The sequence below is a fragment of the Nyctibius grandis genome, chromosome Z (assembly GCF_013368605.1).
Source record: "Nyctibius grandis isolate bNycGra1 chromosome Z, bNycGra1.pri, whole genome shotgun sequence".
NCBI classification, from domain to species: Eukaryota; Metazoa; Chordata; class Aves; order Nyctibiiformes; family Nyctibiidae; genus Nyctibius; species Nyctibius grandis.
This window is the reverse complement of record NC_090695.1, coordinates 91,014,863-91,031,238: the sequence shown is the minus strand read 5'-3', so window position 1 is coordinate 91,031,238 and position 16,376 is coordinate 91,014,863. Positions and strand designations below refer to the sequence as shown.

Sequence of the window (16,376 nt, the reverse complement as noted above, 5' to 3'; positions counted from 1 at the left end):
TCTGCTAGGAGCATCTACATCCCGCTGTGTTTCTTCACGATATTTTTAAAGAAAGCCCCGGGCAAGAGGAATAAAAAGACTCTGATGTCCCCAAATCCAAACCCCGTACTTTAAACCTACAAGTTTAAGGATACAAAGCGATGCCGTGGAGGGAGGGGGGCCAGGACTAAAGACAGGGCGCTCGGCGCAGGAGGGAGCGGGCCCTGCGCGCCTCAGCCCCTCACAGCGGGGCGACACACGCCGCGCCCCGAGGAGCCCCGCGCCCTCCCCGCGCTGACCCGGGACAGCCGCGACCCCGAGGACGGGCCGACCCGCCGCAGCTCCTGCGCCCCGCGGGACCCGCCTGAGGGGCGAGCGCGGCCCCGGCCGCGGGCTGTGGGGAGGGCGGCGGCGGCGGGCGCCCCCTGCGGGAGAGGCGGCCCGGGGAAGGCGGCCCCAGCGGGAGCCTCGCCCCCGCCCCCCAGCGGCCCCGGCTCTCCGGCAGCCGCCGCCCCACAACTCCCCCGGCTCCGTAACGCCCGGAAACGGCTGAACCGACGCGGGACTGGGGCTTACCCCGCGCAGACATGAGCGGTCCCGGGGCCCCCGCGGGGCCGCCGCGCTGGCAGCCGGGCAGCGGCTCCAGCGGTAAGGGCGCGGGGGAGGCAGGTACCGACCGGCGCGGGGCGGGAGGGAGCAGCGCTGCGGGGTCGCGGGGGGCGGCCGAGTGCCATGTCGCGGCGAGCCCCGCTCCGCAGCCCCCGCGCTTCCTCCCTCTCGCAGAGGTCCCGGTTCCCGAGGAGCCGCGCCCCGCCGCCGCCGCACCTGTGGGCTTCCTGCAGGAGCTGCCCAGCTACCAGTCGGCGCTGAGGCGCCGCGCCGCCGCCGGGGGCACCCAGGGGCGGCGGGTGGCCGCGCAGGGCTCCGCGGGGCTCCGCGCTGCTGAGGCCCGGGGGCCAGAGCAAGACGGAGGAGAGCTGGCTGCCCGCCCTGCGAGAGAACGCCCCCTGAGTATCGCGGAGAAGAGGATATTAAGGTTAATCTTTACACGTTTGTTTCATTTTTTTTTTAAAATTCCCTTTTCCTGAACACAGCACAGGTGCGATGGAAGGCTGGAGCAGAATTGGGTGCGTCTGTATCTGTTTCGGCATGTGGTATTTGACCAAAGTTGCCCAGGTACTCATGCCAAAACACACCTCGCTGCAGGAGTGTGGCCGGGGGCTCTTGGGTGGTGTGAGGGAGTAGCTGGCTGGGGGGAGGAATGGGTTGAATTTTGGAACAAATCAGTCAAGACTGGGTATTACCTCCAGCAGCCAAACAAGTTTCACACTGGCTTCCTTTTTTTTTTTTTTGCTTCACGGTTTTGTGCTTTTAAGGGTTATGGTGGGTTATCTGTCATCAGCAACCCGCTTCTGCTATGCGAGTGCTGCGGTTCTTGAGTCTTCTCAGCAGTTCTTTCAAACTACAGCTCAATACAGGTGGGAAGAAGCTTTCCAGGACCATTTCTTCTTTTTTTTTCTCCCCATATCCCTTCTAAAAGTGCTCTTTGCTGTGAACTGTAAGCAGTTCCTGCCCCTCTGATGGTAACCCCCAACAGGGAGGGGATTGCAAAGAGCATGCTTTGCCCCACCTGTATTTCTCTGCTTGTTGTCTCGTCTTACTGCTAGGCTGAAAGCTCGCTTGAGGAGCGAGGATACAGTATGTGTTTTTACATTGTCAGGGAACAGCTGCACCTTTAAATCAGGTACTTCGTAGTTGTGGTCATGAACCAGGAGAGAGGTGAAAGTACAATTAATGTCTGGTGCTCCACAGAGAACAAGAGTTATTCGCTTGCAAGAGCAATGGGAAACGGGTTACAGCCTGACCCTGGAGTTAAGTTTAACCCTACAGCCTGTACACAAGGAACAGCAGATCTAGGTCATGGTAAAGGAAATTGCTCGATAGATTGAATTTTTATTTGAAGTTGGGTATCTAAAGCTCAGTTCTTCAAGAAAAAGGAACTCAAGCCTGTGGGCATGGTGTGTGTTAGGATCAGAGTTGGCATGTCCCAAGCTTGTTTACACATTTTAGCGCTGTGAGAGATTCTGGTGGGGCTTCCTGGCACTTGAACAGATCAGGAATATCTGCATATTGTACAGCAGCTGCCAACACAAATGCTTGATATAATAAATCTCCTGAAAGCTGAACACTGAACTTCTGTAATACAGATGAATACGCAGCCCACGCCTCTATTTAAAATGCAGACCAAACATGGGCCAGATAGTTCTCCAAAGTGTCTGTTTAAAACGCTACATGCTGCAGCCTGTAGTTTCCACAAAATTAAATCTTTTGAGAGTAGCTGTGTTTACACTTAGAGATGAGGTCCTCTGCTGCCTGTTTGATCGTTGCATATAGGGTTTAATTCGGCTTCCTGCCAAAATGCGAATTTTACATTCAGCTGAGAAGGATATGGAAACTTCGTCAACATACAGGACAGTGGCATGGCGTGGCAGTGAGTCACTTATGCACTTACGTAGGGTTGTGTACAAAGTCTTTTAAAGTTGGAACCTTTGTCTTCTACTCTAGCATGATGTCCTCATGGGTGCTTAACTACTGCCCTTCTTCAGTGGCTGGAACAGCATTTGCTGCATACAAGTCAATCTTCAAGCTATGTTTCTGGGAAGTTTTGTCTCTTTTTAAGGTTTCTTAAAAGAAAAAACAAAATGCAAACTCTGAGCCACTCAGAATTCACCTTGATGCTGTCACTGACCATGCAGCAATTTTTAAAACGCAAATATATGCATATAGTGTGAAAATCTATAAGTGAGAAGTGATTAAAAATTATAGACAGTTTGTGGCACATCCCTGGTGTTTGGTTGCAACTTATTATTAGAACAGCACACCCCTACACATGTTAGCAAAGAAATACTTTCTCCAGTTCATTGAGTTGGCACTTTCCAGTGCATTTTTCAAAATGTTATGAAAACTGAATAATTAAAAATGAATAATTTTAATAACATTTGTTTTCTATTATGTACTGGAATGTGATATAAAAGTTAAAATTATAAAATCCAAATGGAATATTTAAGCCTCTTCACAGCGCTCTCAATTTTTTTTTAACTTTTTTCCCCAGCGTATTTTGACATTTTATTCTGATTTTGAAATCTGTGAATTTTCTACAAAGCAAGAATAATTTTCTATTTTGAACAGCTGCATTTATAATATTAAAAGAGGAAGCTAAATATTTTAGAGAAATTTTTTAGGAGCCTCTTGGTGAAGATGCCCTGGTCAGAAGTTTTGAGGAAAGAATCTTCTCTTCCTTTTCCAGCCATTTGTAAATACGAAATCATTAACAGCAGCTTCCCTGAGATCCCACTGGGAAGTTTAGCTACATATTTTTTCTGTGTTGTGCTATTATCAGTTGGATTTTTTTTTCTCCAAGAGAGGCAAGTGATTTCTGTGAGAGGACTTGCTATATTTGAATTAACTTGATGTCGCAGTTACCAGGAGGAGCAGGCGGAGACAGCTAGCGTGTGTTACTCCAGCTTTTAGCACTGTGCTGTCCCTCTGAAGGCTGCGAGCAGGCTCCATTGTGCTATGCCCTGTTACATGTGGTGAAAATGCATTTCTTGTGCTCAGTAACTGTATTTCTTGATTCTTAGGGACTGTCAGCAGACTGATACAAAATATTTATCTGCATGGAAGCAGTGGAAAAGAACTAGCAGTAAATCACTGAAGAAAGGTCTCAATGAAGTCAAGGAGTTTTCATCTTACCTGGAGCTTTGGCGACATGATATTCACAGCATAGAAGGTATTTATTGTCTGATGTCGATTTCTCCTCTTTCAAGTTGCTTCTGTTATTGGTAGTTTTACGTGTGTGATATAACTGTGTGTGTTTAAGAAGTTACCTGCTTCCTTTATTATTGCTGATGTAAAATCCATGATGGGGTAGAAGGAAATATATTGGAGAAAATTATTCAGAAGTCACCTTTCCATTTCAGTTATATTGCTAAAAGCCTGCTGTAGTTAAAACTGGCTTTAGTAATGTTTCATCAGTTAACTCAATGTAACTGAAATGATAATCTGCCCATTCTGTATTTTCAATGCTTTTATCATCTTAAGTATTGGCACATGTTTCTTTTATTCCCAGGGAAATTTGGTACTGGCATCCAGTCGTACTTCTCCTTCCTGCGTTTTCTGGTCCTGCTGAATTTTATAATTTTCATCCTGATGTTCAGTTTTGTTACCTTTCCCACCATCGTTTCTAAATATGGAATATTCAACAGTAGCTTGGCTACAATTCCTCCAAAGAACATAGGTAAACATCTTCTCTATGCACTGCTGTTGTTTGTAAGATTTCCCCTTTCCATCAGCTTCTCCTCCACCTCCCAGGACAAAGAAATGCTTCTTCAATAAGATCTTGCCATGTTTGAATTAAACATGGCATATCCCATGATCTTGCAGTTCAGTGGGCGTTACCATTTGTGTGACTTTTCCTGCCTTTCTTTTGACAGACCCTCACTGCACAGTTTATAAACCTGGTGGTAATAAGGGACTTGTTTACTTCTATATTTATCTCAAAGATTTGCTCAGTGGCACTGTAAGTAATTAGATTTTTTTAATTAAGTTTCTATGTCTCACATAATGTGTAAAATGTGAAAACATTTTACTTGGGGAATGAAGCTTTGATAATTTTGAAAAATGATAAGGCGTATGCATCACTGGGGTAAAAGTAGCCTTTTTCCTTTATCTGGGAGAAGGGGAGTTTTCAAACTGACTTTTTCTGAGCGTCCACAAGGCCTGGTTGGCCACGTGCTGCAGCCTGCGCCTCCTCCCCAGCTGCTACACGTTATGTATTCTGGAGCACGCTGCCTATTGTGCTCTCTGTGTAGGGTCTCAGTGTCCTTGTCACAGAGCTCTTTGATGGGAGAGGGGAGGGATTTTAAGCACGTGGTGTCTGCATTACAGTTTGGTAGAGGCAATGGCAGTATTTAGAAGCTACACTGTTGTAGCTTGCTGGGGGCCCCAATAGTAATTTTAAATTTACAGAATGATGGCTTAATACCAGGTTGGATTTGCCTGGGCAGTTGCTGCTGCTGTTACAAATTCTGTTTAAACTTAATGTTTTCACAGGGGTTCCTTGAAGTGACAAGTTTGTTTTATGGCTATTACACAATAGATGAAGCACGGTTCAGTATCCTGAGGTACAACCTGCCACTAGCGTATCTGCTGGCTACATTTGCCTACCTTGCATTAAGTCTCATCTGGATAATAAAAAGGTAAAGATGTTGGTATAGTTCATTTACTGCTACCTGTTGCACAATTTAGGTTACATTCTAGCTTGTAGGGAACATGCTGCATTCTAGAAGTGTTTTATAAGGAAATGAAGAATATTTTGCTTGAGGGTGCAGTGCCACAGTAGCCTTTGTCTGTGTTTGGGAAACTGAGCCAGCAAAATAAAAATAAATAAATAAATTGGAAGTATTACTTTTTCATATGTACACATACATATAAATAAAAGACCATCAACTATACAGTAGTTGTTAGAGGATTTTCTTTTGGTTTAGTTTTTTTTTTTTTCTATCTGTCTCGGTTTCCTGAGCCAGCTCTTCGCAGTGTCAGAGAAGCAGTGGATGAGGTGAGAAGGTATGACTGTGGCGAAGTGCAGAGGCCAGTAACCTGTGTCAGTCGTGGCTTCAGCTGACTTTGGTTGCTGCAGAACCTCACACTGAAAGCTTCCCAGAGACTTGCTTATACAAAGCAAATGTGCTGTTTGCTCATCGGGGGGTCATTTAGTCTTTGATGAGCCAGGTTGCTTGAGGTGTGTTTTTTTGTTTCTTTTTCTGTGGATAAAATACATCTTTTCATGAATGAAGTAAGGTTGCATTTTTTTCTCCAGGTCTGTGGAAGGATTTAAGCAGAACTTGGTGCATGATGAAGATCAATTTCAGAGTTACTGTAACAAGGTCTTTGCAGGCTGGGACTTCTGCATTACAGATCCAAATGCAGCACGGCTAAAACATCGCAGCTTGCAGTATGAGCTTCAAGTGAGTAACTTTTGTTTTTCTATGATTACGGTTTCATATAGCTTAGGTGGCTAGAAAAGAGAGGTGTATAATTTTGCAGATAATGGAATAAGGACAAGAAGGATTGAAGTAGTTTATATTGGGGGCAGGGCAACCCACATCCTCTTGCGTGCGTTCTAGGTAGCTAGAATGGTGGTGAGAAGGATTGGCACCGAGGTTGATGTCCCTTCCCCCATCCACTGGGGACTGAAGCCAGCCTGTTGGCTGCTTGTCTTATCTGCCTCTTCCTCACACTCCAGTCCTGCTTCCTGTGTTAGTTTCTACATAATCCAACAGGAAAAGCTATCCCAGCTGTGGGCAAAACCCTTGTACTGTCAGGAATCAGCTTTAGTATTCTGGGTTATAAGTCTGCAATGCGGTAGGCAGTAGTTTGGGGAGGAATAAAATTCAGATGAGACTCTTCATGCAACTTGAGAGCATTGTTGTAGTAAGAAGATACTGAAAGTTTTTCACTAGGTGTCTTTGACACACTGCACACACAAAATGCTGTTGCAGCTAATAGATTTCCTGAATTACAAAGCACTCTGAAAAGAGAGTCTGAAAGGTTTTTCTGGTGAAACCAATACCTTCTTTTTGCTCTCTGTTCGCTGGAAGCAGAGATTTGTGCAGTGAAACAATTACCTTTGAAAAGATACTTCCACTTCAAACCACAAAGCAGTAATTATGGATTTCATAAATACAGTGAGTTGCTTTCTACTCTAGTAAAGTTCAGTCATCTTTTTTCCTCATATAACCAGAGCCTCCTTCACTTACCACACTTTTGCATCTAGAACTCACACCTTAGAAGAACTTGCCCCTTAATATTACTGTTTGATGAAAATAAGTCCTCAGAAAATACCTGGGTAATGTGTGAGTTTGCCCAGGTTAAATTGCCTTCACAAGCAATACTGTATTTTCACGTCAGCTAAGGTGAAATATATCAAGTTTATATGACAAGCTGCTCAAGACTGTACTTCTTTCTCTCTGTGCCATCCCCCAATTTTCCTTCACAAAGAGTAGGAGCAGGAAGTTTGAGCCATAGCAGTGAGGACTGGTTACCTACCTGCAGAAGTAAGGAGACGAGTGGGCTGACTTACCCATTTCAGAGTTTAGTACCAAGCTATCTGTGATCAGTCTCTCACAATAAACAGGCAAGTTGTCTTTCTGTCCTCAAGGAGATACTTTACTGATATAGTAGAGATACAAGGATTACGAGACACTTGTCTTTGGCTATGGGGCCCTCAGCCTGAGGAGACTGAGCACACAGGAGCTTCCACTCCTGCATGGATCTGTTTGTGTCAATGAAAAGGCACTCTCAGTTTAGTGTGCTTGCGCAGGCAGTGGAATGACTCTCCTAGAACAGGCTATGGATTTGCCCATCCCAGAGATAGAAGACGTGGTGTCAAGTGTTGTATGCTGCACCGGAAAACTACACATCTTTTTTCTTTTGTTTGTAGACAGACTTGGAGGAAGAAAGACTGAAGCGAAAAATAGCTGACAGGACAATGAAAGAAAAGCTACGCATCTACTCTCTGAGAATATTTATAAATATAATCGTCATTGCAGTTTTATCGGGATGTTTTTACTCTATCTATAGAGCAACTGTCTTCTCTCTAGAAAACTCCATTGTAAGTATCAGACAAGACATTAGAACAGATTCAATTGGGGCTGGTGATTACAGCAAGAGGAACTTATTGTGAAAGAGTCAAGTATCTTAATATAGCACCTTTCATGCAAGGGGTCTGAAAATACTTTCTACAGACTTGGAATTTTTTTAGTAGGAGAGAGAAAGATCAAGAACCATGTGCAAAAAACCCCCAGTGATGTCTCCCTTTGATGTAGACTCTTCAGTGTCGTGTGTCTTGGAGCTAACACAGCTGACAGGAAAAGCAGTCCTTACTTTCCTTCCCATGTAACTGTTCTCACCTCACTGTCATTTGCTAGTACAAGTGCTTGTGTGTATGGGCAGTGACCTGGCTGAGGGAACCGATCTGGTTAAAACAAATTTCATCGTGATCAGTTTCTTGATCTGGTTCACTCCTCAACTGCAAAAATGAACAGCGAGGGAAGGGGAGAGTAAAGATTACGATCTGTATTGTGGCTTGAGTTACAGCTGTGTGGGGAAACAGGAAGGCTTTGAACACAGCACTTTGCAGAAAAAAAGGTCTTGCATCAGTAGTGGAAAGAATCAGTTTGGGTGGGGTTGTTCACCCGTGGCAGGACAGGCAGATGGGAAGAGCAGTTCAGAAGCAGAACAACAAGAGCAGGCAACAGTTTCACAGAATCACAGAATGCTTGGTGTTGGAAGGGTCCTCTGGAGATCATCTAGTCCAACCCCCTGCCAAAGCAGGTTCCCCTAGAGCATGTTGCACAGGGAACTGTTGCACAGTTTCAACATTTTCGCAACAGTAGTTGACTTCTCTGTAAAGACCCCAGGGTTGAATAAGCCTGATACGAATGGAGACTGTGCTTTTTCTCTCCACTGTGTTCATTGGTGATGTGATGGACACTGGCTGTGTATGGGGAAAGTTGTGCTTGTGGTGGACCTAACTTAACTTCTGTAAACTGCCGGGATTGCAGAGAGAGAAGCAGGAAACAGGGACTAAAGAAGTGTTTGTGTCAGAGGTATTGTTTGAGGGCAGAGAAGGAGGATAGCACAACACTGAACAACTCAGAAAACAGCTTCACTTACTATAAGCTTTATGTATCTTGACCTTGCCTAAATGAGTAGGTAGAGGAGCTTGTTAAGATGGTAGGAAAGTCAGGGGAGCTGCTTGGCACCAGTGAGAATAACTTGAAAAGTGTCTGCACTTTGACGTAGGTGTAAAAGCTGGTAGCCTTAGTGCTGGGTTAGACAGCACAGACACAAGCCTTGGTGAGATGAGCCTCTTCAAACAGAGGCTTTGGGGAAGCATAGCTGGAGGTGGGGGGAGTTACTGGTGAAGGGAGGAGGAGAAAGCAAGGGTGTGCAGCAGCAAACTGCAGAGATAGATAGCAGTGGTCAGGCTTGTAGTTCCAAACGTAGGAGGAAGATGAAGACAGAGTAAAAGGTGCTACCTGAATTCTGGACAAGAGAGGCTGGTGGGTAGCTGGAGAGAGCACGATGTCAGGATACTGACAATACTCTCTGAGTATTACCTTTCTCTCATCTCTTGTACAGGACATCAGCAATATGAACTCCCAGGCTAATCTCTTAGTGCAGTATTTGCCTTCCGTGGTGATCACATTGGCCAACTTCATTGCTCCTCAGATCTTCTCGTTTCTGATCAGATTTGAAGATTATTCACCAGCCTTTGAAATCAGGCTGACACTCATGAGGTAAAGGTGTTTTTATTGTTGTCTTGGATGGTTCAACAGCTTGTTCTTGCTAGGTTCTAAGTATTGTAAACATTGAAATAGCAAGAAGCAGAGAGGTTGGACTCTGCGCTGGCGGGCCTGGGCACTGGAAGCCAAGCAGGCATTGTTTGACTTATGTTTAGTTGGAAACTTTAATTTTAAATCTGGAAACAATCTCCTGTTTTGATGACAGCACAGTGCAGCCATTTCAGTGTCCAAGTTTTTCTCTCAGTCCCATTTAGCTGTATGATCTGGACATCTTCAACAACCTGAATAAACAGTCAGCAGAGAAGTGGCTGCAGAGCTGTGGATTCACACCACTTTGCATGCAGCAGTTCCTTGAATGAGCAAATGCGTGTGTACAGCAATGACTGAAGCATGGCTTTGCTCAAGGCAGAAGTTAAAAGTTTTGGCAGGTTTGGTATTGGATTTTGCCTTTCTTCCAGGTGTGTCTTCGTGCGGTTGGCCAATATCGGTGTTCTCTTGTTCTCCCTGTGGAGTCAGATCTCCTACTGTGCCACCGATGAGTGTAAGGCCTGTGGATACAATTACGAACTCTATCCTGTAAGCAGATTTATCTTGGTCTTTAATCATCTGAACTTGTGAATAGAGATTTGTTTTCCGTGAGACTTGCTTGTCTAGAGGTATTCAGAATCAGACCTGGGGCTGCCGTTCATCTTATACCTGGTGCTGATTCTTACTACTTGGTGCAAACCAGTGCAGTTCTTACATATATCTTTTGTTTGTCTAAAACTCTGACTAGGATTAGTCCCGTGGCAGATTATCATTTAGCACAGACTTTCTGACTCCCATGAGGATTGTTTGAGGTAGCTCTGTTCTGGAGGCAATTGTGTTACTGCCTTTTGCTCCAATAAGACAAATGGTCTTTCCTCAAAAAAAAAAGAAGAACCAACGAACCAAACAAAGCCCAACAAAACAAACAAACAAAAAGCTTGGCATGGGAGCTCTGAAACACTTAAATATTTTAGAAATTGGAGTTAATATAATTTGAACTTTGTGGTGTTAACTGACTGGGACGTTTGTTGCTTTAGTGATTGACAGATTTATTTTTCACTTGTTATTTAGATTCCTAATCTTGTTTTTCCTGGCTTGTTTTTGTAGTGCTGGGAATCTGAAGTTGGGCAAGAAATGTATAAACTGATGATATTTGATTTTATTATAATTCTTGCTGTGACCCTGTTTGTGGACTTCCCTAGAAAGTGAGTATCTCTGCCTTTTGAGCACACTTTTGCAAATGACGTATGAAACACATTTTCTTTTTCCTGTTATTAATTCCTTGTATTTCTAACCAGATTACCAGTTTTAAAATAAAGCATAAACGTATTTCTGGTGGTTTGAGCGCTTGTTTGCTATTCAGATGGCTGTGTAGTTTTTGATATTTGAAGTTTTTTTTTTTCTTCAGATATTTTTCTGTTGTGTTGTCTAATGCTTAAATGCTAAATATCTGTGTGTTCCAAAATGTGCTAGAATTCAGCTAAGCTGTATTACTTCGATTTAGAACTAATGATATTCTTTGGATTTAGGTTGTTAGTTACTCATTGCTCTTGCAAGCCAGTTCAGTGGTGTGGATTGCAGGAATTTCGAATTTCTGACAATGTCCTGGAAATCGTTTATGGGCAGACTATCTGCTGGATTGGAACCTTCTTTTCACCACTTCTCCCTGCAATAGCAACTATAAAATACTTCATCATCTTTTACATTAAAAAGGTAATGAAGGTGTGTGGTAAACAAACAAAATTGAGCACCTCTGTGGTTTTTGTAATATATGTATGCAGTTGATTTAAAACAAACAAAAAAACCCTAAAAACACACAAGAACGTGCTGGGTAAATGAGGTAATGGTATTCCATGTTCTGTAGGGTTTTTGCTTTTAAGAGAAGGTAGAATTTTGCTTGGAAATCAAGCAAACCAACATTTTAATAACTACCTCTTCAATTATTTGTCTGGGGTTTTTTAATAAATTCTTTTTATGTAATAAAGCTAGTTTGTAACACGTTTCTGCAGTAATCTGTTTACTAGCAACATGGCTTAGAATTTGGACAAAATTTTGCCAAGCTGCTAAAAATTTAGAAGCAAAATGGAAAATCCAAGCTGGGCTGGATGTTCAAGATGTGATTTCTGCATATCAGAAGCTTTGCTCTGTGATCACACAGCCGCTTCTGTGCATCAAATTGTTATTGATACTTTAGTTCTTACAAGAGGGGATGTATCCAGTGAAGATGTGGCTGAACAAGGCTAAAGGCTGTGCCATGGTTCATTCACCAAATGACTATGTCAGTTGACTCTGTGCAAGTGTATGAGACCCTCTGGATCAAATTCTTACTCAAAATAGGAGACATTGACTTATACCTGAATGTAAAGCATTCTTGTCTTAGCCCTTTTCAGTCCGTGGACACCAAAGGAAGGATGGTTATGTGGTAGCTGGTAGCATATTTGAGAATGGAAAATTCAGTTGGTGGGGAAAGTATACCTGGACGTATGTATATAGATGTACTGGTAACAGACTTGCTCGCTTTCCCTCTTCAGATCAGTTTGATACACACGTGTAAACCTGCAGCTAGGCCTATCAGAGCATCAAGTTCCAATTTTTTCTTCTTGGTCGTGCTGTTGATTGGGCTTCTCTTGGCTTTTATTCCTTTGGGAATCAGCATAGCACAGTAAGTGACAATTTAACTTCTGTGAAGTTGACATTTGTTCTGAGGTTGTTGGTTGCCTAAAAACAGACACACAACTTTGGAATGATAAATTGGAATAAAATATATAGTGCATAATAAATCAAATTATAACTTAGTTCATATAAACAAAAATTACAGTTTCAAAGACAAAGGACACTTTTACCCCATTGGCAAAATGGTGCTGGGCTTGTGTGGGATTATTTTATCTTTACATTTTGGTGTAGCATCTCCTTTCTGTTCTGCTTCTTTGACAGTATCCCCTCCTCCAAGGCATGTGGGCCGTTCAGGAGTTTTAACACTTCGTGGGCAGTTGTTCCAGACACAGTACTTGGGTTTCCAACAGGTCTGCAGCGAGTCCTTCATGCAATAGCATCAGAAGCCTTTGCAGTGCCCTTTTTTATGGTCGTTTGGTGAGTACTGTGGAGACCTGATTCAGTCATGTAGCTGCATGGTTCATTTCCTTTCTCACTGAACCGATACCAAACAACTATTAGACCAGATTTTCCATCTACGGTCAAAAACATCAAAGCCCATATGAATCCTCAGCTCTTTTATCTTTGCCCATGCGTTCACACTCATTAGCTTTATTCTGTTTCCTCTTGCATGTCCCATACCTCACACTTGTCTTTCTCAAAAGTGTTAACTGTGAATCATTCTGCACATTAGTATTGTCAGCCCTGTGATCACAAATCCTATCCCCAAACTTTGGTTTAAAAAAAAAACCAACCCAACAACAAACAAAACCCCCAAAACAGTCATTCTGTAAGATAAAATTCAATATAGAATCATAGAATTTTTAAGGTTGGAGGTAACCTCTAGAGATCACCTAATCCAACCCTCCTATTCAAAACATGGTCAAGTAGAGCAGGTGCTCAGGAACCGTGTCCAGTTAGGTTTTGAGTATCTGCGAAGACGGAGACTCCACAACCTCTCTGGGCAGCCTGTTCCACTGTTTGGACACTTGTGTAGTAAAGAGGTTTTTTTCCTAACGTTTAGGTGGAATTTTTTGCATTTCAGTTTAACCCGACTATTGTCAGATCTTGGAGCCTTGTTACCTGATACTTTCTACAACTTCTATGCTTGAGAAACCATGCAGTTTATTTCAGGCTCCACCGAACCCTCTCTTCCATAACACATATGTATGTGTTCTCCTGAACTGAACCCGTTATTGCACACACAGGAAATATGAAGTCCTCTTTTTTTGTTTTGTTTTGTTTGTTTTTTTTTTCTTTTTTTACTTTATCATAAAACCTGTGTAAGAGGTGGAGGATGACTTGCACTGCTACCCTACTACTTACTGTTTGGAAGAGAAAATACATGATTTATATAGGCATTTGTGCCGTTCTAGTTCTTGCTACTGCCCTTCACAATTTAATGCACTGTGGATCAGCTGGGTCTCTGATTACATTGGGAATATGTGCTATAAGGAATGTCTGCACTACTGATCTGTGGCTGCTTACCATAGTTAGAAACCCCAACGGGAGCAAAGAGTTACTCCAGTGAAACCTCATTAAACTTAATTTATGAGGAGCACCCCCCCCACACACACACATACGCTTAGAGCAGGGCAGGAACTGCCAGTCTAGAGAGAGCTGTCAGAACACAACCTGGAACATCTGCAAGTGGCCGTGCCTTTACGTCCCCTAGCATGCTGTCCGTGCCTGCTGGGAGCACAAGTATCTCAGCAAATGCTTTGGAGCAGGGCAATGCCAAACCTACCCCAGCTGTATATTGATTTTTTTAATTTTTTTTTTTTCTCCAGCAGCTTCTCATCTGAAACAAATGCGCAAACCGATAATTCCTCTGGCCCATAACAGCCTTTTTCTGACTAATTCTGTTTTGCGTGATGCTAATGTATAATGTTGGTTTGTTGTTTGCAGCCTCATTATGTTCTATTTTATTGCCTTGGCTGGAGCACACAAACGAGTGGTTGAGCAGCTGAGGGAACAACTGGTTATGGTAAGATTTGACCCACTTTTCTGTACCCCTGAAGTTTTCTTTGTTGTGTCAGTAATCAGGCATGCAGAGGAACAGCAGTTTTCGTAGTCTTCTGGATACTTGGTGTTTGCACAGGCAGTGAAGAATGTTTTACAAATTACACAGGAAAAATAACAGAAGCACTATAGTATTTCTCAGTCTAGTTGTTTTTCTTGGGTATCAGCTGCAACTGCAGCAAGGTTTGGTTATATCAGGCAACACACATGCACGAGATATGCCTCTGAGAAGCGGTGTCTTTGTTCTCCATCTGTTATCTTGCTTAAATCCACCTGTCTGCATGTTTATTTTATGCCAAACAAGAACCTGAACCTTGTGCTTCCTGTCCCCTCCACCATCCTACTCTCCTACCTCCTCCACTCTCACAAACAGGTATCCAACTCCCTACCCTTCCCTCCAGGCCTGTTTCTACTGTGTCATGTCTGGTTTTATTCCTGAGTGCAGGTCCCAGCACCGCTTGTAACAGGTACTCAAAGTGGAGCAAGTCACCACTAACTAGTCCTTTGGAGAGCAGTGCCAGTGCAGACACGCTGCTTTGTGGCCATCAAAAGCTGCTGCCGTGTTTGACAGCATTCATATGCTGTGGTTTGTCAAACTCTGCTCTAGTGAGAACCCAGCCTTGCTAGTAAGACTTCTCACTTTCTTAGGAAGTAGCCCATTTCTTGGTATATGCCTCTTTTAGATATGGCATTTAACAACCTGTCCTTAGAAAAACACTGTGCTGGGGAGAGATTTTTGAAGAGTAAGGAATTTAGGAGCAAAAGCCTTACTGCTTTTTCAAGGGTTTCCAAATCAGTTAGGAATTCTGAAAATCCTTGCATGCTTTTTATTTTTGTTTGTTCACTGTTGTTAGGCTTCTTGGAAGTATGGTTTTACGTTTTTAGGTGTGTGAGATGTTTTCACTAGGCTCAACACAGAACTGTTAATATGTGACCTAACACGAGATAAATGAAGTCGACTATTGTAAACTTAAAATTGTTCAGGCAGTTGAGAGTGTGTTGGGAGCCACTAATTAGAGTACAACGTGGTGAGTGCACCTATATATTTCTAAGAAAAAAATCAGCTGTTCATAGATAACTTGTACTACTTCTGTTCAGCTAGAGCATACTTCTTATTCTGTCTTTCCAGGAAAGTCGTGACAAGATGTTCCTAATCAGAAAGATAGCAGAAGCTCAGAGGCGTCCTTAAAAACCATGAAAAGCCAGAAGAACTTGACTTCCTGAAACTCCCAGAACCACTAGATAATAGTAGAAGCATCTGCAGCACCTAAAAACTCAGCAGCTGACTGTCACACTGGCACTGTGGTCTATGTAATGGACACTTATGGTCTTAGTCTTGATTATGCTAGTGGGCCTTAAAGCTTCCAAGACTGGAAATGTAGCTAATTTATACTGCGTTAGATCTGTCCAAAAAATTGTGTGGTAGGACACATTATTGCTGCTACAATTTCAGGGTCGCTGTGGTTTATGTTAAGTCCCTGTTTTTTCAGGGCTTTGGGGTAAAATGTGATCAGAACTGAAATTCTGTTTAAACACTTCGTACTGTTTTTGTGAATTATGCTTTAAGAATCGGGAGGGGAGAGAAAGGTGTGGTCTTACATGTTTCCAGCTCACTTCTCTTTTAAAACCAAAGCAAAAGAGAGACACGCATCGGTATTTTGAAATAGTGCATAGGGTAAGAAAATATGGCATGGCTTTGAAATCAGTTTTCTAAATATTTTTAGAGACTTTGATGTTTATTTTACTCTGAAAGAGCAAGTGCAGTTGAACACTGGATAACTTCACAAAATAGTTCAGAGGAAACAAGCTGATAAAAGAGCCCTGAATAAGCAGTGGGAGCAGGAAGAGACCACCAGTCAGGGGACCGAGCGGTGTGTGGCTGTCGCAGGGAAAGCCATTGCGTGGGTACCAGCCTCACTGCTCTGGAGTAGCCTTTTTTTTTTTTTTTAAAAAAATGTGTTAAGGCATTATTACTTGTGTTTTATTCTTGTACAAACATCTTGACTACTGTTCTCTGTTGTAAAATGTGAATATTTGAGAGTTAAGTTATAGTTTGGAAACTTATGTGTCAGTACCCTTTAAATTCATGTTTCTTCTCACTTAAATGAGACGATGGAGCTGTGTGACTCAGAGGGAGCAGTATTTCTGAGTAGACTACTAACTGTTTCCTTTATTTAAGGATTACGCTTAAGGGTTTTCTGTACAGAATTGTGTTTATTACTTGAAATTTGCCAGTTATCACACGGTTAGTTAATAGGTTGAGAGACTATTCGTTTTATGTAATGTTTTGCAATGTTTTTTGTCTTCATTTTAAAGAAATTAACACTC

At 42.9% G+C, this 16,376-nt stretch overlaps 1 protein-coding gene across 1 annotated transcript; it reads left to right on the top strand.

Moving 5' to 3' along the window:
• Nucleotides 1-566: 566 nt before the first annotated feature.
• On the top strand, nucleotides 567-16,299 carry TMC7 (transmembrane channel like 7). Its single transcript, XM_068422972.1, has 15 exons — nucleotides 567-1,015; nucleotides 3,621-3,769; nucleotides 4,109-4,276; nucleotides 4,473-4,558; nucleotides 5,092-5,237; nucleotides 5,858-6,005; nucleotides 7,481-7,651; nucleotides 9,184-9,341; nucleotides 9,806-9,923; nucleotides 10,482-10,579; nucleotides 10,904-11,087; nucleotides 11,906-12,036; nucleotides 12,309-12,464; nucleotides 13,935-14,013; nucleotides 15,178-16,299. The coding sequence occupies exons 1-15, from the start codon at nucleotides 567-569 to the stop codon at nucleotides 15,235-15,237; spliced, it is 2,301 nt and encodes a 766-aa protein (XP_068279073.1). The 3' UTR covers nucleotides 15,238-16,299.
• Nucleotides 16,300-16,376: the final 77 nt, after the last annotated feature.